Genomic DNA, 20,356 nt, shown 5'->3' with positions numbered 1-20,356 from the left:
GCCATTTGCTCTGAGCCCACAGGCAGGGCGTTTGGGGGAGGGCAAATGCCTGAACCCTGGACCTGGCTGGGCAGAGTCTGGCTGTGTCACTTTGGCCAGAGACCTACCTCCTTTCTGGGTGCAGTTCCTCCTTCTGTCAAATGGGGTGGAGGTGCCGGGGCTGCTATGTGTCCCCCAGCTCTAGGGCCATCAGGGCGAGGCCAGCCTCTGCTTCCCCAGCAAGTCCAGGCAGCAACGGTCTTCCCTGCTGACCAAGCTGGCTACGATTTACCACAGTCTGGGACGCTGGGGCCGTGAGGAAGGGTGTCCAGCCTGCGTCCATGCTGCCCGAGAGAGGGCCCAGCACGCTGGCCCACCACCATCCTGAGGGCGCCCCTCCGCGGGGCTCTGCTCTGCCCTCAGCTCCCAGGCTCCACGGGAGGCCCTGGGGGACAGCGCGAGGAGAGAGGGGCTCTGCTCCTCTGGGGGCGGGCAGGTAAGAGGATGAGGGCAGGGCCGGGATGCCTGGCTGCCCAGGCTGCAGAAGCACCCAGAAACCTCTTCATCCAAATACCAAACCACTGGACCCTCACCATTTCCCTTCCAGATAGCTGGTTCTAGAAGGCTCTGGGGCAGGAGCAGAGAGGGAACGGTGGCCTCTGGGATGTCTTGGGGGTGGCAGGATGGACAGACCGAAAGCTGGTCAAGGTGCTGGAGGAGGAGAGAAGGGAACTCAGGGCGGGCACAGTGATGTCTCTTTTGTCCCCCTCTGGCACCCGGCCCAGCGCTGGGGGCATGTGAGCCACGGTCGGCCGGTGGCTGAGACCAAGGCAGCCAGGCCCCGTCACCACTCCAGCCACGGCGAAGCCCTCCTACAAGGTGCTCCATTGAAGTTTCCTTTGAAGAAAATTCACTGAAATCAGATCAAGTGAGCTTGTTAATACCAACACCCCAGGAATCAGCCTGGTGGAACTGGGACCTTGGTCCCCATGGGGTTTTAACCCTAGTTTCTGGCGGCTCCTGGGGAAGCCAACCTGTGTTTCTCTAGTCTGCTGGGGAAACTAGAAGCACAGGCTTAGGTCAAACCAGCCGGGGAGAGAGCCGAGTGCGGTGGCCTCCCACCTCTGCCCCTGGGTCCCCAAGGATCACTTGGTGCTCAGGCAGATAGCAGGCAGTCGACTGGGCCAGGCCAGGGCCACCAGGAGCACACCTGCCCCTCTCTGGTCAGGAAGGCCGGTCTGGGGGCCTCTCCCCTCGGGCAGGGCCAGGCCTCGCTCTGCCCCCAGGGCACAGGATCGGGACAGGAGATGCTGGGGTGCTGGCCCCCCCTAAGGAAGGTGGAGAGGGCCACCCAGAGCTCCGGCCTTGTAAGTGGGGGTGGGCGGCACAGGGCCCAAGCCCCCGTCCTGGGGCCACGGGGGGCGGCAGCCGGCAGAGAGGAAGTGCTGGGGTGGGGATGGACACAGCTACATGCGGCGCGGTGACGGGTGAGCCTGCCGTCTTGCATACTAATTCCGTTTCTAATCAGCCAGAATGAGGGGCTGGCATCAATCTGCCACGCGGCCAGCTCTGAATCATCCTGGAACTGCCGGAAAGGCTCCCAAGGGTGGCAACCCCAGCTCAGCTGTGACGGGTGGAGCCCGGGCCAGGCCCCCGTCCTGGGTCCAAGGGGCACCCCACTACCCTGGCCACCCCGGTGCCCCACACACCAGGCAGCACTCACACTTGATTTTATTCCATGACTCTGATTTACTGAAAACCCCTGGTTTTCTGGGCACGGGAGGGCAGTGGGTAACCTGGCAGAAGGGGCGCTGGCCTCCCAGGAGGACCAGGTCTAGCTCTGCGCTGCTGAGCACCGGCCAGCCCGCAGCCTTCCATCCAACCCCACTCTCCCCCTCCAGTTTGAAAACCAAGCTGCAAAAATAAAATAGAATGAAAAAATAAAAACAAAACCCTGAGTTGTTAAAAACCAAATTAAGAATCCCCGTTGGTGCCCGAAGTTCCTATTCCTAACGGGAGTGGGGGAGGGGTGGGCTGGCTGGCGGCTTCAGTCCTGTTCCTCCGCGAGGTCCCGGCTGCCCTGCTCGTCCTGCCAGTCGAGGAGGCCCTCGGTGCCGGGTCGCTTCAGGATGGCGCTGTACTTGAGGGCCGTGGCCTCTGCCCGCAGCACCACCTCCACCAGGCTGAAGATGCTGACGACCTGAGGCAGAGCAGAGCCCAGCAGGGGACGCGGGTGCCGGTGAGGGGGTGGCCCGGGGGGCTGTCCACCCAGCCGGGCCCCGGGGCCCCTCGCTCTGCCTCCCTAGGCCTCCACTGGCTCATCTGTAAGCGGAGCTTGTTCAGGGCTGAGGCCGTGGGGTCCCGGTGCGAAGCAAAGGAGCCACGCGCTGCTGTGGGCAATGCCTGCTGGGGCTGCTCAGCGCCAGGGAGAAACCATTGGGGTCCGGGTCTGCTCTTTGAAGCGTGTCGTAGGTAAAAAGCTGTTTCCTTGGGTCGGAGGTCTACGGTGTTCATCAGATTCTCAAAAGGACACCCGAAGTTAAGGGCCCTGCTTTAGGGAGGCAGGCAGAGGCCGCTGCCTCTCCCCAGGGTGGGTGATTCCGGGGAAGGAAGGTGCTGCCAGGAGGCTAGGCCCAAGGAGTGGTGACGGGGAGCCGCTGCCGGCCTCGCTGGGTAGAGCCGGAAATCGCAGCCGGGAGCCCAGGAGGGGAGGCCCGGGGAGCGCGCCCAGGAGGCCGGAGGGGGCTCGCCAAGAGTGGGGTGGACGGGGACCCAGTGGCGCTCCGGAAAAGCTGCCCCACCCCCGGGTCTGACCTGCTGCGCCGGCCCCTGCTCCGCGTCCTCAGGCTCCCAGACGAGCGTGAGCTCCGGCTTCTTGCCCACCTTCTGGAAACGGTATGACTGCAGGGGCAGCGCCTGGGGGTGCACACACCTGCATCTCAGGACCCGGGCTCTAGGCGCCGCCTCTTAATCTCTGACCCTGCAAGGCCACCAGTGCTTGGAAGCAGCCCCTCGCCTTGGCCCGCCTCTGACTGGCCTCAAGGGAGCTCCCTGCCCTGCTGCCTGCCAGTGGCTGCTCGACCTCTGACGGGGGGTGGCCCGCACCCTTGCCTCTGGCCTCCGGCCAGCTTCTGGGCGGCCTTGAGAGGCCACCTTCACAGAGGGGCCTTCACTGAGGGGGGCACCGGTGGCTCCACGTGTCATTCGGGGCAGGTGGTGGGTCTGCCTCATCAGGGACCATCCCTGTAGGGTCGAGGTGGACCGGGCACCTGAGGCTGCCACCCCTCCCGGCCCTGGGTCTGTTAGCACAGACTGAGGGCTGGGTTGTGAGCAGAGGCGATCTAGACCTGAACTCCATGCTGTTCAGTGAGCTTCAGGACGAGAGCCCGACTTGATTCCTGCTGACTCCATTCTGTCTCTCCTGCTCTAATCCATTTCATTCATGCCACTTTTATTCCACACTGTGTGCCGCGTTCTGCACTCCCCAAGGTCCTCTGGGTGTTGGGAAATTCAAAGCCAAGGTCAGGGGCCAGGTGGTGACTCACTAACCACAAGGTCAGCTGGAACAGGTCCCTTAGGTGGCATTAGACTGGCACCAAGTACCCTTGGAAAGAACCTCGAATGAAGCAGCCCCAGGGCAGGACCAGGGCAAGGGCCAGCCTCTTCCTGCTTCTCAGGGGACACAGCTTCCAGAGTGGCCACGGCCCATTCTCTCTGGTCTTTCCTTCCCCTATGTTCCTTTAAAAAACCTCCCGAAGCCTGCCTACCCCACTTCCTATACTGGTTATGGAGGGACCTGATCTCTGGTTGCTCAAGTCCCTGGGAAAGAGGCCTGACCCTCGGCCTGGATCCCTGATCCCAGGCAGGCGCGGCTGGCTGTCTCGGCAGGACCCATCGGGTGAGCGTGGTGCCAGCACAACCCGCAGCTGAGCGAGGGGCGCAGTGTCACTGCTCGTGTGTCTACCAAGGGCTGTTTCCCCAGATGCTGGGGAAACAGGGAGGAGACCCAGCAGTGGGAACAGGGACAGGCAGGTGGGAAGGGAATGTGCTAGGTGGGCGCGGCTCGGTGCTCCCTCTGCCTGCTCAGAACACCCCTAACCTGGGCCCTGGCAGCCCCCAGTACTCACATTACAGTAGATGCGCTTCTGTACCCCGTAGCGCAGCACCAGCACGTCGAAGGCTTGGCTCAGGACGCCCATCACCATGGCTTCCGACTCCAGCGGGCCGCTCTCCTGCGTGGCAGGGCTCCAGCCAAGGCTCGGCCAGGGGATGCAGGTTCCCCCCAGGGCCCACCCCAGCTGCCAAAGGCCCGGGACTCCGGGAGCCCTCTCTGTGAACAGGCGCCCTGGCGGGAAGGTGGGGTGGAGGGAAGGGGAGGGGCGACAGGCTGGTGGCCTCACCTTGACCAGGATGGCAAAGAACAGGCTGGTGCTCAGCTCCTGCACACGCTTGGAAGCCATGCGGCGGTCATTGCAGTGGTCAGCCTGCTTCTGCAGGGCCTCGGGCTCCACATGTGGAAGCTCCCTGTAGCCTGGGCAGAGAGTGGTCGGGGGCCCACTGGCGGGTGCTGTGTGTGTGCCGTCCTTGGAGGGGTTGTGGGCAGCATGGTGCCCCTGGCCCGGGTCAGATGGGGCCTGGGAGCCCCGCGCAGAGCTGAGGCCTCCCTGATGCCCAGCTTGGGAGGGCCGAGAAAGGGCGGCTTGCCACGGTGAGGGCCCTCGAGCCCCTAGCACACGCTCACAGGGGAGGTTCTGGCACAGGCTCCCCTACTGCTTGGGCTGCCCACCCCTTGGGGCCTTCACAGTCATGGCAGTGTGGCCTCTGGCCGCCGGGCACCCACTCTGGGTGGGGGGAGTAGCCCTTAGCTGGGCCCAGGCTGGCACCGCCCCGTGCTGCACCCCTTACCCAGCGTGGCGGCCAGGAGGCGATGCACCAGGACGTCAGCGAAGCGGCGGATGGGCGAGGTGAAGTGCGTGTACAGCGGCACATTGAGGGCGTAGTGGCGGAACTGCGCCTGGTCCTGCAGCACCCCCGAGCAGAAGTACAAGGCCATCTGGGGAGGTGGGGCGGACCTCAGAGCCTGGCCAGGCTGGGTGCGCGCTGGGTGTGCTCCGCGAGCCGGGGAGACTCAGAGCCTCACGAGGGGCGGTCTTGGGGGCGTGGACCCACCTGCCAAGCTGCGGGCAGCTGAGCAAAGCCGGGCAGGCCCGAGGACGTCAGGGGCTGTTCTGTGTGAGGGGACCCCTGGGGCTGCCATGAGACTGGGCGGAGCCGTGGGTGCCCTTGCCCCTCTCCTGCTGAAGGCAAGGGCAGGTCTTGCCCAGAGCCCCTCTGCCAATGACCGGAAGTGGAGTAGGCCGGGGGGAGAGGCTGTGTTTCTTGCTGGGAACCCTTAAGATGCTGAAGGGACTCCTCCCTCAGAGCCCTGGGGGACCTGCCACCAAAGCCCTCGGGGAGGGGAGGGGAGGGGAGACCCTGTGCTGAAGTCAGAGGACAGCGGGGAGGGGCTGGAACTCATCCTCCTCCACAGCCGGTCGCTGCTGAGTCTTAACGGCTGTTACTGCCAGGAACCAGGAGGAGGGATCGTTTCTGGCTGGCCCCCTCCCCAGGACAGGGCTGGGGGAGCTACACTGAAGTGGGGAGCAGGAGAGAAAGCCCGTGGGCCTGCCGGACCGGGGGCTGCAGGACTTCGCCAGGACACAAAGCCCAACACCACCATGTGGCCAGAGCGGGAGGTAGGAGAGAAGGTCCAGGATGCCCTCCACCCAGAGCAAAACGGGCGCCTGGCTCTTCCTCTCTGGCCCTGGTCCAGTCTTTGGTCTTAGCCGACCTCCTGCCCTCTAGTCCTCATCCCTGCCCTGCTGAAGGCCATGCCTGCACCCCAGCACCTCTGTGCCCCCAATACTCCACCTCCCACCAGCCAAGGGAGGCAGTGGTTGGCCAGTCTCCCAGTCTCAGCCCTTCCTGCCCCTGACAACCTGTCCTGAGACCGAGACCCAGAGCTCTGAGTTCAAAAGGCCCTCCTGCAGGGCAGGAGTTAGGACTGTGGCCCAAGGAGAGACGCTGAGCTTCTCTAGGGGCCCAGCAAACAGCCTGGCCCACGCGGTGCAGCTGTGCTGAGAGCCTTGGCCACGGGCCCTGAAGCCGCTTGCCCTGCGCTCCCCGAGTTCTCAGGGCTGGGGATCCAGGACCCGCGGCTGCCTGGGAGCAAGTGACCAGGTTCCTCTGCCAGGGCCAAAGTCACACCCTCGTGTGTTCGCTCGCTCCCTCCCTTGCCGCTTGCTCACCCTCCCGTGTGTTCGCACAAATGGACAGCCGGCTCCGGTTACTCTGTGCGTGACGGCCTTGGAATCCAGGACGCAGCTGGCGGTGCCCTGCTCGGCTACCCAACTCTGCTTCCCTTCCAGCTCCCACTGGGCCCTGGGTTACATCTCGGGTAAGTCATTGGGGGAGGGAGCAGCCTCCACTGTGAGCCATGTTTGGACCTTGTTCTCAGAAGTGGCCCAGTTCCCCAGATGAGCTGGGCTGAGGAGGGCAGAGGGCCCCGGCTCCCTTCCTGGGTGGCGAAGGCGCCTCTGGGCAGCGTGGGATGGGTGAGGGCCCAGAACTGGGACACAGACAGGGAACCAGGCACCACGGTCACTCTGGTCACTCCCTCACATCAGATCCGCAGGCAAAGGCTGGCCTCTGAGGTTGCTGGCAGGCAAGGCCAGGAGAAGCCGGGTCTGTTTCAGGCTCTGGGTGACTGGGCTCCTTTCCTTGGACCTCCGGGGCTGGGTTGGCCTTAGAGGTGGATGGCTTCCAGAGGCTGAGGGCAGGGAACGGCAGCTTCGTCGGGCTTGTATGTGGTGTCAAGCCCAGTGGCCAGAGACACACGCCCCCCCCTCCATGGGGGGTGCTTTACAGTGCTTGGTGCGGGACAGACATCGGTGACTGGGGGCAGGGTAACGGCCGCCAGACCCAGACGGACCTGATGGTCCCATTCCTGGCAGAGCTGTGAGGTCTGAGAAAACAAGTCGGTTGCGACCAGCTGAGACGATCTTGTTCTTGGGAAACAGACTGAATCTGCCCAGTGACCGAGCCCCTGAACGATGGTCTATCACTGCTCCCAGGCCGGGCCGCGGCCCACCGCTGGACCCATTAGCACCCACAGCTCCCGCCGACCTGACAGTCCACGGGGGCGGCTGCTTCCCAAGATGCTCAGCCCCACAGGGGCTGGAGCACGGCCTCGGACAGCTGCGACTGGCTGCCAGGAGCAAGCCCACTGTCTGCCTCCCAGGCGGCCGGCCTGTCCTCTAGCTGCAGACACAGCCTCACGGCCTCAATTCCCCCTCTCCCGGCCGGTTGCGACAGGGAGATTTCTCTGCCCGGGGCCCACAAGCCACAGTGGGAGCTAAGGACCGGCCCCTGCGCAGGCTGCTCCGGGAGACCAACGTTCTCTTTCCCCTCCAGGGTCCCCACCTGACCATGAGTTGCTGACCAGGCCCCATTCCCTTGCCCGAGCTGGTCTGGTGTGTGGGGTCCGGGCCCTGGAGTCTTGGGACGTGCCCTGGCGTGGCTCCCCACCTGCCGCCAGGAAACAGAGCCCCAGAGGCCATGCAGGGGGGCAGGGGGGCAGCAGGGCAGCGGGGCTTGAAATGTCTCCTCTAACTGAGCCCACAGGCAAGTCTGGGCAGGAGGCAGCAGGCCAAGCTCAGGAGCCCAGGGACTTCCTGTGCTGGGTGTTGCCAGGGGGCACCCTCCCCAACCCTCCCCTAAGGTTCTCCGAGCCCGCGGAGGCATGGGTGCTCCAAGGAGAAGGCGGAGGATGGAGGACTGGCCCTTCCTTACCTGCATGGGCCGGGAGCACATGTTGGTGAGCACCTCCTTCCGGGCCAGTGAGTACTTGTCATCTCCAAATGTCTCCATCAGACTTTTCTGGAAGGAACCCATGTGATACGCAGTCAGGCTTGGGGAGAGGCTCTGGGGCCCCATCACCCACTGATCATCTGGCCCTGGGGAGGAAAGGTCAGCCGAGGGGCCCAGCCCTGTTCAGATGGCCATGGGTGGGGTGCAGGGGGGCCGGCAGCCCCCAGACTGTGTCCCACACTGGGTCTGCCTCGAGGGTCCTGGCTTGAGGTCAGTCCTTCCATGTCCAGCTGGCTGGCCTGGGCGGGCTGGTTTACCCCAGGCCTGGAGCACAGATGGGGACAGTCTCCCTCCTGTGCAGTGCGAGCCGAGCATGGATTCCTGAGCCCCATGCTGCTCAGTTCCAGGTGGGCAGCATCTGATACCCCTTCCCGTGAAGAACAGCCCCTGGCTCCCAATAATCCCAGCCCCTACGGAAGCCTCTGGGTCCGAGCCCAGCCCATCCCTGGCCACAGGACCCTTGCCCACAGCTGAGCCCTGAGGGGACTCCCTCCGTCTCCCGGGCTCCCTCCCAGGCCCTGTGAGTTGCAGGCTTTGTCCCCAGGCACCCCCCTCTCCCTTGGGGTGGGGGTGGGGATCTGGCTAAAGGGTAACGGACCCTGGTGGGATGCAGAGGCTGCTGAGCCCGGCTCCCAGGCCTTCTTCCTCCTTCCCTAAGCAGGGCCTCCCCGGGCCCTGTGCTCCCAGCACTCACATTGAGGGCCCCTGCAGAGCTGAAGTCCATGGGCAGCCCCATCTGGTCACAGAATTCCACCAGGTCGTTGAGCATCTTGGTCTGGGGTGGGGGGTGCCGCCGTAGCAGGGCTCGCTCGGGGAAGGCGCAGTGGATCTTGCGGGCCACGGCCATGTTGGCCAAGAGCATGAACTCTTCCACGAGCCTGCAGTGGGGAGGGACCGCGGGGGTCGTTCTTTCCTGCTTCTCTGCTGGCTGGCTCTCTTGCACCCTTGTGTCAGCTTCAAGCTGCCCCCCACCCCGGGCATCCAATCTACTTTGTTCCTGCAAGTTGCTTCCCCCTCATTCCTCGGCTCATGCCCCTCACGGCACTAACCAGTCTGTCCTCTTCCCTGCTGATGTGTTAGCTCGTGCGCTGGGTCTCCTACTAGATGGGGATCCTGGACAGCAGGGATGGTGCCTGTCTTATTCCCCCCTGTAGCCCTGGTGCTTGGGACCTCACCTGACCCAGAGAAGGTGCTCAGTAAAGATCTCTGCTGAATGACTAAGCTTCCCAGAACACTGGGGGCCACGTCCAGCTGGAAGAAAACGCTATGCCCGGGCAGGCCATGAGAAGCCAGAGGACTCTGCACGGGGGCGTACAGAGGCAGGCGCGCAGACCCAGGGCCCCCCGTTCCCAGGAGTACGTGGCTTCTTTTCCCCCCTGGAAAGATGAGTGTCTCTGAGGATGAACAGGAGAGTCACAGAGGGCAAGAGGAAAGCCGTGCGTTTTGGGACAAGACAAAGGCGTTGCTGAGGTGTTCAAACCACAGAGCCATCCTTCTAGGAGTCAACCCTCCAGGCCTGCTTCACCCGAGTGTGATTAGGGTCCACGCGTGTGGATGGATGTGGCTCCAAGGCAGGCCAAGAGTCACCGACGGGGGAGGGCAGAGGTGTGCCAAAGCGCAGGAGCCAGGCAGAGGCGGACGCCGCATCTCAGCCCCCCGATCTGGGGCGGGAAGCCCACGTGCTGCTGTCCCGCCCAGGGCGCCCGCAGAGGACAAGTGGATCAGGCACGTGTGCGAGAGCTGAAGCCTCCAGGAAGGGGCGTGGGTGTGGGCTGGTGCCCTACGTGGGGAAAGCCTCCTTCCTTGGGGAGACTCTTGGGGCCTTGCCCAGCTTAGGGGAGCCTCTTCCCAGCCTTGAATCTGAAGCTCTAGGTTGTATGTCAAGCCCATGCTTCTCCCACAGAGGCAGGAGAGGTCAGGGAGGAAGCTCTGGCAGGCCTGGCAGCAGCTGGGGGCCCGAAATGAACGTCCCCTTCTGGAGGTGTGGGCAGTGCTTGGGGTTAGCCTCGTCCCCTCCCCAAGCTCTTGGGAAGAAACAGCCAGTGGGGGGACAAGAGCGTGAGTGGGCAGAGCCCCACCTTCCCCAGGCTAGGCCCCTACGCTGAGGGGTGGCTCTGGTCTGCCGGGCTGTCGCCCAGAGCACATCTGTCTCCCTGCAAAGCCCACCTTGTGAGGAAGAAGGGCTGTGGAATGCCCCAGGGCAGGCACCACCAGGACCTGGCCTGGACCTCGGGAGGAGGCCCACCCAGGGCCTGCACTCCTAGCTCCTCCTGTGTGGGCACCGTGGTGGGCCGACCCCCAGCCTACCACCCACCATGGGGAAGGGCTTGGGTGAAGGACTGCAAGGGTCAGGTCTCAGTGGCCCTTCCGCCATGCAGGAGGCCTGTGTATAGAATGAGTTTCTTCATTCCCCGCTGGGTTGCAGCAACAGTCTTTTAAGCGGCCATCCTGCCTCCCACCCCAAAACCTGTCCTTGAGCATATCACTTCCTGCTAAAACCCCTCGAGTTCATGCGCTGGAACCCGACCACCAAACCTCCTGAGCGAGGCCTACATCCTAGCTCCAGCATGTTCCTGCTGTAGAACCCTGCACAAGTTACCGGCCTTTTCTGTTCTATTTTCTTGAACGTAGAACAGGGATAATAATAGCACGTGCTTCACAGAGTGGTTGTGCAAACCAACAGGAGTAAAACATGTTTCAAGGGCAGACCCTGTGCCTGGCGTGACGTCAGCCTCAAGACACGGGAGGTGCTGGGAATTCCCTGGCGGTCCAGTGGTTAGGACTCCGCACTTTCACTGCCGATGGCTTCGGTTCAATCCCTGGTCCTTGGGGAGCTAAGATCCTGCAAGCCGCGTGGTGCCCTGTGATTTCCATCCCTGCCATTTGTCACCCTCCTTTGACCTTTCCATGTCTTCCCTGAAGGGCATCTCCATCCCTCCTGGGCACTTACTGCCTGATTAGATACCTGGCAACAAGGGTCAGCCTGTCTAGGGCCACCTGTGTCACAGTCTAGCACCATTTGACTCTTCACATTTGGTTTTCATATTTAGATCCTGTCAACTCGAGAGGAGTCTCAAGTCCTGCTAGATTGACGTCTGACTTGATGTCTGCCTGCTGTTGGTCAGACCCTGCGGAACATCATCACATAAACGCTTCAGATGCACAATTCAGCCATTCATTTGTTGCCTACTCAGCACAGGTGACTGTGCCGGGCGGTTCCAGACTTGTATCCCCATGCAGTCCCAGTATCACTGTGGGCCGGGGGCACACAGGCTGCTCCTTGGAGCCCTGCGGTCTAGTTCAGCTTCAGGCTTGGGCGAGGAGGGAGCACCTGTAACCTTGGGGCTGAGCCTGGGCTGCGTTTTGCAAGCGTGGCCAGCAGGGGACAGCATGGCCCCATAGGAGGGTTGTGTGAGCTCAGGCTAGGGCAGGGCAAGCAGCAGCGCAGGGCTGGAGGGGCGGGGGCTCCGGCCTGTGCCCCGCCCTCTCTAACCTCACCCCCACCCCTTGGGTCAAAGGAACTGAATGTTCAGGGAGCCTCCTAATGAGCGGTGCTCTAGCTCCTATTTCCTGCAGGGGCTCTCTCGCCTCAGGATCTCATATAAGGCGGAGAACCCAGGGAAGGGACAGCAGGGTGGAACTGATACCCGAAGCCCCAGGCAGTGATAACAGTCCCCAGTCAAGCTGCTTCTCCAGAGACCCCCAGTACGGTCCCACGAGTCACCTGAGGCTGGCGAGAGAAAAACAAGTGCGCTCCTGTTACCTTGAAAGTCTTGCGAAGCTTTGGTCGCAGGGGCTGACCTTGGACAGGTCCCTTCGTACCTCTGGGGGCTCCACATCCGTGAGTGTCTCAGCCCGCCCCTCAGGACAGGGGGCCGGAGTTAAGAGGGCAGCCTCCCTCCAAGACAGTTCAGAGATACAGCCCATGCCTCCCAGAAAAACATCAGTGTCACCTAACAGGGAGGTGGCACAGCAGTGAGCCCGATCCCTCGGTGCTGCCACAGCTCATTAGTGTCCTAGGATAGATGCAGGGACCGTCTCCCCACAACCTGTCCGCAAAGTCCTTCTTACACCCCCGGGTGGGGGGCGGGGCGGGGAGGAAGTGCAAGCCTGTGGGCGGGAGAAAGCAGAGCAGCGCCTGGAGCCCGAGCCCATCCAGCCCTGGGGTGCCTGGGAGGGTGCAGCAACGATGGCGCAGGTCCCCCCACGCAGCGTGGCAACAGGAAGGCCAAGGGAAAGGCAAGCGATCAGCAGCCAGATTGCAATGAGTTCAGGATTCACCGCCAGAAACGGGGCCGGGCATCCGGAAGGGGAGCCGGGCTGGCCAGTACTGGGGCGGGGGTAGGTGGGTGTCGCTGCTCTCATCTGGGCCAGCAAAGGGGCCCGCTCCTACGGGGCTCCACAGGTCCTCCTCACGGGTCAGTTCCCGGACGGGCCAGCAGGGGGCGCCCAGCATCTTCCTGCCGCAGGACCTGGGACGTGGCAGGAGCAGCTTAGAACCCAGCAACTTCTGGGCAGGAAGGAGCCTTACTTTATAAACTGCAGCCCTGCGGCCCAAGGTCCAGGGGTCTCTGGGCTCCCATTCAGTGTGTTTTTCCTTGGCCAAAGCCAGCTCTGGGGCTGAAGGCTTTGCTCAGTCAGGGAGAGTGAACAGTGCTCTGAGGGAAGGCAGGCTGATTAGAAGAGGCGCCCCCACAGCTGACCGGTCAGCAAGCACCCCTTCACCCTGATCTCCTCCTGCCTCTGAGGGGCAGAGCTGCATGCCCAGGCCCGCAGCCAGAGCTCAGAGATGCTCCAAGCTGTCCTGGGTGGTTAGGATGTCCTCTGAGAGCAAACTGCACATACCGACTGGGGTGTGAAACCCAGGCCGGGATGGAGCCCTGCGCACTGCCCTGGCCTCAGACTTGCTCCCTGGTCTGAGTACCTGCCCTGATCATAACCCAGCCCCCGCCCCAGCGCGGCACAGGCATGAGCTCACTCCCCTCTGCAGGGGAGGGGGGCGGGCGCTGGATCTCAGCAACTGCCTGACAACTGCTCTAAATAGGGCTCAGGAATGGCCACCAGCCAGGAGCACCTTCCAGAACCGCAAGCCAAATCCTCAGAGCCGGGGCCTTGGTCTCAGGCCTGGCATCTGCTGAGCATCTGGAGCTCAGTGCCACCAGGGGCCCCATGACCCCGCAGGGCTGGGCCGGCTCTGCTGTGACAGACAGATGAAGGTCTAGCCAGGGGGCCGTGCCAGGATGCAAGCTCGGCAGCACTAACTCCGCAGCACCCCACCTACCTGTGCTCTGGGCCTCCAGGTGCTGGAGGGAAGGCTTCTCATCCCAGGGAGGAGGTGAGCAAGCCTAGAGGCCTCAGAGTCCCTCACCTGCTACGGCAGATGGCAGGTAAAGACCACAGGCAAGCTACACACAAGTACACACGCTCCTCACGCAGCAGAGATGCCTTGTCTAGAATGGTATATGCCAGACTGTGTTGACGTTACTTACTTAACAAAAAAGTATAGATATATATGAAATGCTAGGGCCTTAATTCATGGGATTTTTTATTATAGGACATCCCTTTGCCTTTAAGATGCTACCATGCATCAGGATTTGGTGAGAAGGAGCTACTGGGATGCGGCGCTTACTGCTCACTGATGGTTGAAACTGTTTGCGTCACATCTTAAAGGATGATGTTTGGGAAAGGCCGCTCTACCTGACAGGGGTGAGGCAGTGGCTAAAAGAGAAATGGGCTAAAATGTCTGCCTCTTCGGAGGAAGGCTGCCCACCCTTGTCCATGAAGAAACTGGGTGTGTCTGTGGCCACAGGAGGCCCTCTGGTTGGGCGGCTGGGCGTGTCCTATGGTGAGGCGCATGCTCCTCACCTGTCCTGACACCCCTCCTTCCCTGATGCAAGTGCACAGCCCGGGCAACTGGAGAGGAGGAGGTTAGTGGTTACCAGCTCAGCAGCTCGCCTTGAGTCCCAGCTCTACCACTCGTTAGCTGTGTGATTTCAGGTAAATTTCTTAACCTCTCTGAATCTCAATTTATTTACCTGAAAAAAATGGGCATACGATAGACAAGTGCCTGGTCTTAAATAAATATTACATTATTATTACGCATACTGCGCCAGTGACTGGCCTGGGTGCCCCGACCCTAGGGTTTGGGCTGAATACAGCAAGGTCCTAGACGCTTCCCGCCATAATGCCACCACCTCGGTCCAGGCCTCCATCTCTTAGCAACTGGCGTCCCTATTTCTAGCCACTCCCTGCTGTTTCAGTCTTCACACCCAGAGAGATGCTTTCTCTCTCAAAGGCAAATCTGGATGGCCACGCCCCTCTCCTGCCCGAAGCCCTTCAGGGGCGACCACTGTCCTCAGGACAGTTCCACCTCCCGGTAAAACGAGATTTTCCAGGCCACCTCTTGTCATGTGCTCGGGTCACCTCTCCCTTCTCGCTGCCCCCCTAACCCTCACACTCCAGTCATATTGAATTCTTTTAAAAAATATATTTATTATTTATTTGGCTGCATAGGGCCTTAGCTGCAGCCCACAGGATATTTTTCATTGCGGCCTGCGGGCTTCTCTCTAGTTGTGGCGTGTGGGCTCCTGAGCGCGCAGGTTTAGTTGCCCCACGGCATATGGGATCTTAGTTCCCCGACCAGGAATCAAACCTTCGTCCCCTGCATTGGAAGGCGGATTCTTAACCACTGGACCACCAGGGAAGTCCCCATATTGAATTCTTGGGGCTCTTTCTTGCTTCTGTCCATTTGCACTGCTGTTCCCTTAGCCTGGAATCCTACACCATTCTCCCCCCATCTCTTTTTCTCAGATGTCCCTTCCTCTGGGGAGGCAGCACGAGGGGCCCACCTGGCTCCTATGTGCCTCCTGGGCATCCCGTTCCTATCCCATCACAGCACTTAGCCCACACTGCTGTGATCACCCCTTTGATCGTAGGCTGTATCTCCCCTCCCCACCCAGTGCCGCCTACCCTGGGCCCAGTGCGAGGCCTGGCACAGTGTAGACGCTCAGTAAATCTGTGCACGATGAAGGACTCCCAGGATGGTGCACACTCAGAAGTTGAAAGGGCTGGGTCCCTGCCCCAAAGCCCCTTTTCTGCGTGGGCACACAGCCCTCACACATATACTTCTGACCCCTAACACTTGCTGCTAGAGGTTGTTGAAAACATAAAGCTCTGCCTAGGAAGCTGACATCATTCCCAAGCACTGAGAAGGAAGCTACAGCCTTCCCCTGTTCTTTGCCCATCCCCCGAGTCTACAGAGCACCTGTCCCCACTCACAGCAAGCTGGTGGCATTTGTCATTTTACCCAGCCCCCCTCCAGCCATTCGTTTGTTTGTTCACTCACTCAGCCTGAAACCTTTTCCGAGCTGCTGCTGTGGGTGGGTGCAGGGAGAGAGGGAAGAGACAAGCACCTGCGACAGAGGGCAGGCGACAGCCTAGGTGTGGCCCATTAAATCCTCCTGCAGCCTGGGAGGTGCTTCCACCCCTTTCTAATGTGTGGGGAAGCTTAAGGTGCAGAAAGGAAAGGTGATCAGGCCCAAGTCCCACACCTCGTAACCAGCAGCTGGGTTCGCCACCAGTTTGTGTGACCTCGACACCCTGCTGCCTCTGCCATGTCCCGGGCCCTGCTGCCACCAGGAAGCCTTGGCCTGCCCTCCAGGAGTCCCCAGCCTCGTGGGGTGGGGGGATACACCCACAAATCTAAGACCAATTTCAGGAGACGGCCAAGAGGAGGGAAACACTTCACATGAAAGGGATAAAAGAGCAAAGGTGTGGACGAGGGAAAAACATGCATCCGCCACATTCGGAAAATTAGGAATCAAGGGAAGAGGGAGGAGGGCTACGAGGTGAGGGCGGGACGGGCCTCCGGGGCCTGGGGAGCCAGACTCCAGGATGTGGGCTGCGCGGGGGAGCTGGGGGAGGCTGCTGAATGAGGGCAGCCGTGAAAGGGAAGCACACGGTGGCAGTGGGGCACAGGGACCAGAGGCCCTGCGCAGTCGGGGGGTAGCTGACGAATCTGAGGGCTTGCAGGCCGCAGCCAGAGGCAGCAAGAAAGGCCAGGGCAGGCCCGAGTTCGGAGCTGCACGCCAAGGTGAGGCTCTGGGAGCGGAGGGGAGGGACCTCAGAGGGTGACGAGGTGGCCCAGAAGCCCAGATGGCCGAAGAGGGAGCCAGCTCCAGCTGGGCCGCTGTGCCCCGTGCAGACCCTGAGCTGAGGAAGGGGCCTTGGAGAGGCCACTGCACTCGGCAAGGAGGAGCCTGTGGCCACAGCCCTGAGGGTGCAGAAGTTGGTTCCGAAGACCAAAGATTCAAGGGTGAGGGAGGCGGTCCAGTGGGGACTCCTCTCAATACGTTTGTTGGTGAAAGAAGTAATAGTTTGAAGAGAGGGTGAGAAGGGCCTCTGTACTGTTTTCTGATTGCTGTTTTAAGTTTCCAAAAGATCTGACTATGTTTTCAGAGGCAAAGGAGCTAATGGGAAAGAACCTGGGGGTCAGTACCAGACCAACCAACCGTCCGGCAGGAAGTGGCTACCCAGGGAAGAGGCTATGTATCCTCGCAGCTGTGAACTCCCAGCAGGGGAGGCTGGCCCAAGAGGTTTGGGTGGAGAGGAGAAGGCTTGTCTGGGCCTCCCTCTGCTGAAGAAGGACCCCAGGGGAGACCGTGTGTGACGAGCACGCAGGTAACCGCGGAGCATAACCCGAGGCCCTGTCCCTAAAACTGTCTTCTCAAGTCCACTGGGCACAGGAGAGAAGAGAAGGGCCCATACCCGTCAGGTCAAGAGAGGCCCCTTGAATACAGCCTAGGGACAGGGCAGCCTCCGTGGGCCGACCCACAGTTAGGGCAGGCACAGTCCAGACTGAGGTCAGCGCTGGGCTGGCCAAGCCAAGCGGGCTACGCTGCGCTCCCACAGAACTCCCAGAGACGACGGGGAGGCTGGCACCGGCAGCGGGGTCTTGGCCCAGCGTGGTGCCGACGGGCAGGGCCCCGGCCCTCGGCCTCTCCACTCCTCTGCACCTACACTCTCAAGCCTGCCTGGCCAGAGTGGCTCAGCCTCCAAGGATGTTCCGTCTCCAGATCCATTTTACCAGGCTAACCAGACGAGAAACTCACTCAGCCTTTCCATACCCAGAACACTCAGAACGTGGCTTCGGAAGTGACTGGGGAGACGGGCAGCCAGGGCAGAGTGGCACGGCTGCTGCCCAAACCTGAAAATGCATCCATTTTCAAAGATCAAAACCAACTGAGAGACTTAGAACAGCCTCTTCTGCCCTCAGCCACCAGGGCACTCCTCACAACTCTGCGGGAACCTCCTGCAAATGGAATTAGACCGCTTACAGAGATTGTTCAATTAGCTCTCGGTGAAAACTGCTAACTTGGAAATTTGATAAGAATTGCTCCCAGCCAGTTTCAAATTCATTTCTTCTGAAGACTAAATTTTCCCCACTTGGGCACATCCTCACTGTGGGCCAGGAGCCCTTGGGCTTCGCATTGGCTGTGAAGGCAGCCGCTAGGCCTCTCACAAGGGCTGTGCGCCTGGGCGTGGCCCCTTCTCTGCAGCTGAGCAGCCGGCGGGAGCGGAGGCACTGGCCACCCTCAAGGGGCCCTCCGCTGCTCTCCCCACAGCCCCTAATTGAGTGTAGTGTGGTGGAAAATGCAAGGGCCCAGGAGCCGGTGAGATGGGAAGTCAGCGGCCGGATGAGCGCTAAAGTGGAAGCTGCTGGGGATGGGAAGGGAGCACAGTGCAGCTCTATCCCAGGCCAGGGTGGAGCTGGTAGCCCGGAGCCGGAAAGGGGCGGCCTGGAGGGAGGGAGCCGCAGGCAGTCTCCCGGGTGGGTGGGTAGGTTGGGGGAGCACCAAAGGAAATGCAGCAGACTGACGGAAGGGCGCCCATCCACAGCCGGCGGGCACCCCGCTGCAGGCCCGAGTGGAGGGTGCTCCGGCCGCCGCTCGGGCCTCGCGCTGACCCCTCTCCTCCTGGGCTCGCTGCAACCTGCTGAGCGTTTTGGACATTCCCATGAAACCACAGGGAAATGAATGGGGCCGAGTTCACAGGCGTGGAAAACCCCAGAGGAGAAGGCCTCTGGAGCCAGACATAACAGGACCTGCGGGTGAAGCCGGAGCCAGGTTTCCTCTTCTGGGAGGCTGAATCCACTCCAGGGCCTTTCTATAGGTTCAGCGGGCGGGGCCCAGCTGCAGCGAGGAGGCACATTTCAGCCGCTTGTTTTTCTACCTCAAAGGATGTCTCCAGAGGCTCCAGTTCAGAGCGGCCCTCGGGCCCTGCCAAAGGGAGGCCCAGTAGCTGCGGTAGGGAGGGGGGAGGGGACTGCCTGGAGCCTGGTTGACAGGCAGAAAGCCCTTTGTCAGCGTCAAGAAGCTAGAGAAGCCTCGCTCCCTTCCCAAGGTTCAGGGCTCTGCTCTCCGAGGCACCGGGCAGACCTGCGCTTGTGGCAGAAAACTCCCCCTAAGCAGAACCAGGTCGCAGTTTGTGCCGTGTGCCCTTGAAGAGCTGGGTAATTAGTGCTTGCTAGCTCCACCACAGTGTTGACACACATGCCTTTCTCCACCTCTAGCTGCTGTCCAACTGGAGTTAGAACCGCTGACCAGAGGAGGTACGGCCAAGACGCGCAGAAGCCCCGGCACCTCTGGGAGCCGCTGTGGTGCCCTCAGTGGCTCATCTGCCCTAGGTGGACTCCCTGGCTGGCGTCCCTTTCAGGCCCCAGCCCCAAAGCGGGGGCCGGTTCGGCAGCCCTGGATAATGGACAGAGACCGGGCAAGCGCAGTGGGGGCCGGCAGGGTGGGTCACCACTGACGTTGGGAGAGAGCAATTGTGATTTAGAAACTAGGCTTTAGGTACGAGAATATTCGAGAGATAAGGGTGTTGTGGAACGCACAGGTTCTCTCTCTCTCTCTCCATCCCTCTCTCTCTCTCTCACACACACACACACACACTACAAAAGGCAGCTAGATGAGAGAGGACGAGACGCGTGTCCTTGGGAACTCAAGCTCCTTTGCTTTTGCACCTTAGAGCATGTTTCGCTCACCTCCAAGACAGTCTTGGCCTCACTGCCGCTGGGGAGCAGCTCTCCTTGGGCAGGGCCGCCACCCCAGCTGTACGACCACTAAAGGCTGCAGGGAAATAGGAACCACTGCTGGTCTCAGGCTGGGCACGTGATTTCATCAAATCCTCACAAAACCTTGCACGGCAAGGGGCGTGTCAGGCCTAATCTGCCACAGGGAAACCGAGTGTCTGAAAGGCCAAGGATGGTGACCATGTAGATTACAGAGCCAGTGTGTGGCAGGGCCGTGGTCTGGAGACTGGGCTTTCTGACTCTGAAGTCTGTCCTCTACCCCTAACTTGTGATGAGAGGGGCTGCCAGGCCTACCTGGTGCAAGTGGAGGAAAGGGTAATGTGTCCAGGAGAAAAGCGGTTTCTGGAATGGGTAGAATGGGAATCCGAGTTCTTTAGGTCAGTAGTGGCCCCTCTGCCGTAAAGAGGGAATCTGCATTTCCACGTTCTCCCCCCACCATGCCCCGGCACAGCAACTCCACCTCCAGCAAGCCCTGCAGGATTCTGCATTTCTGTGGGAGGCCCAGAGTTCCACTGGGGGTGGGGGTGGGGGGGCTGTCCAGGGCACACGTGCAGTCGGGGCCTGCAGCACTAGGGGGGCCCCGGGGAGGCTGCAGCAATGAGCAGGAGGGGTGGGGCCCCAGCCCCGACACACTGACCTCCTGCGGGCACCTGCACCGACGCCACCGGGAAGAGATGGGCCAAGTGGAAGGCGCAGGCAGGACGCACACTGGCAGGGGGACCTGGCTGTGAAACCACCCTAGGAAACTGCCTGGGCAGACTGGGCAAGTGCTTCCGGTCACTACAAAGGCCCCTGTGGGGCTCCTCGTAACCCTGACACGCCCTTTTTGGCTTTGTGAAAAAGGTCCAAGAGTGGGCTACAGTTCTAGCCACACACGTGGGTGGGATTGGCTTCCTTGAAGACAACATGTCTTGTAAAATCTTTTGGGAAATGTCAGTCCTTCCTTCTCCCCCTGGACCCAAGGCAGACCTGCCGGTCGTCGCTAAAGACGAGTCTTCAGTGCTCGAGGCCCTGGGGCTGGGCTGCGGGTCCCAGCGAGGGTTTTCCGACTCTCCATGCTCCGCAGCCCTCTGCTCTGTTCGGCCCAGACAGAGACCAAGAACTGCACTGTCAAATACTTTCTTGATTACGCCCCCCAGCTCCCAGCTGACACAAATCCTACTCTCTCACGCTGCAGCTGTGTTCTGGCTTCTGCTTACCTGGGTCTCCACTCACCTGCACCTGCGATGCCTTTACTGTCCCAGGCTGCCCTCCAGCCCCACCCCCGACTCTTTATGGGCCACCAATCCCACCTGTCCCCCACCAACCTGGCTCTGGCTGGCTCAGCTAGCTCCATTTACCTTGATTCCCAGGGCCTGGAACAGTATCTGGCATTCAGTA

At 61.3% G+C, this 20,356-nt stretch overlaps 1 protein-coding gene across 1 annotated transcript in view; it reads right to left on the bottom strand.

Moving 5' to 3' along the window:
- Positions 1 to 1,721: 1,721 nt before the first annotated feature.
- The window catches only part of DIS3L2 (DIS3 like 3'-5' exoribonuclease 2), a 374,099-nt gene continuing 355,464 nt past the window's right edge, over positions 1,722 to 20,356 (bottom strand). The window contains exons 15-21 of the mRNA XM_079923917.1: positions 8,582 to 8,765; positions 7,810 to 7,896; positions 4,885 to 5,032; positions 4,380 to 4,510; positions 4,107 to 4,211; positions 2,794 to 2,895; positions 1,722 to 2,179 (exon numbers count right to left, since the gene is read on the bottom strand). Of these exons, the coding sequence (XP_079780043.1) occupies positions 2,027 to 2,179; positions 2,794 to 2,895; positions 4,107 to 4,211; positions 4,380 to 4,510; positions 4,885 to 5,032; positions 7,810 to 7,896; positions 8,582 to 8,765 (910 nt within the window). The 3' untranslated portion in view covers positions 1,722 to 2,026. The remainder of the gene's footprint in view (positions 2,180 to 2,793; positions 2,896 to 4,106; positions 4,212 to 4,379; positions 4,511 to 4,884; positions 5,033 to 7,809; positions 7,897 to 8,581; positions 8,766 to 20,356) is intronic.

This window comes from Stenella coeruleoalba (assembly GCF_951394435.1).
Source record: "Stenella coeruleoalba genome assembly, chromosome: 6".
In the NCBI taxonomy this organism is placed as follows: domain Eukaryota; kingdom Metazoa; phylum Chordata; class Mammalia; order Artiodactyla; family Delphinidae; genus Stenella; species Stenella coeruleoalba.
This window is presented reverse-complemented; position numbering and strand designations above follow the sequence as displayed.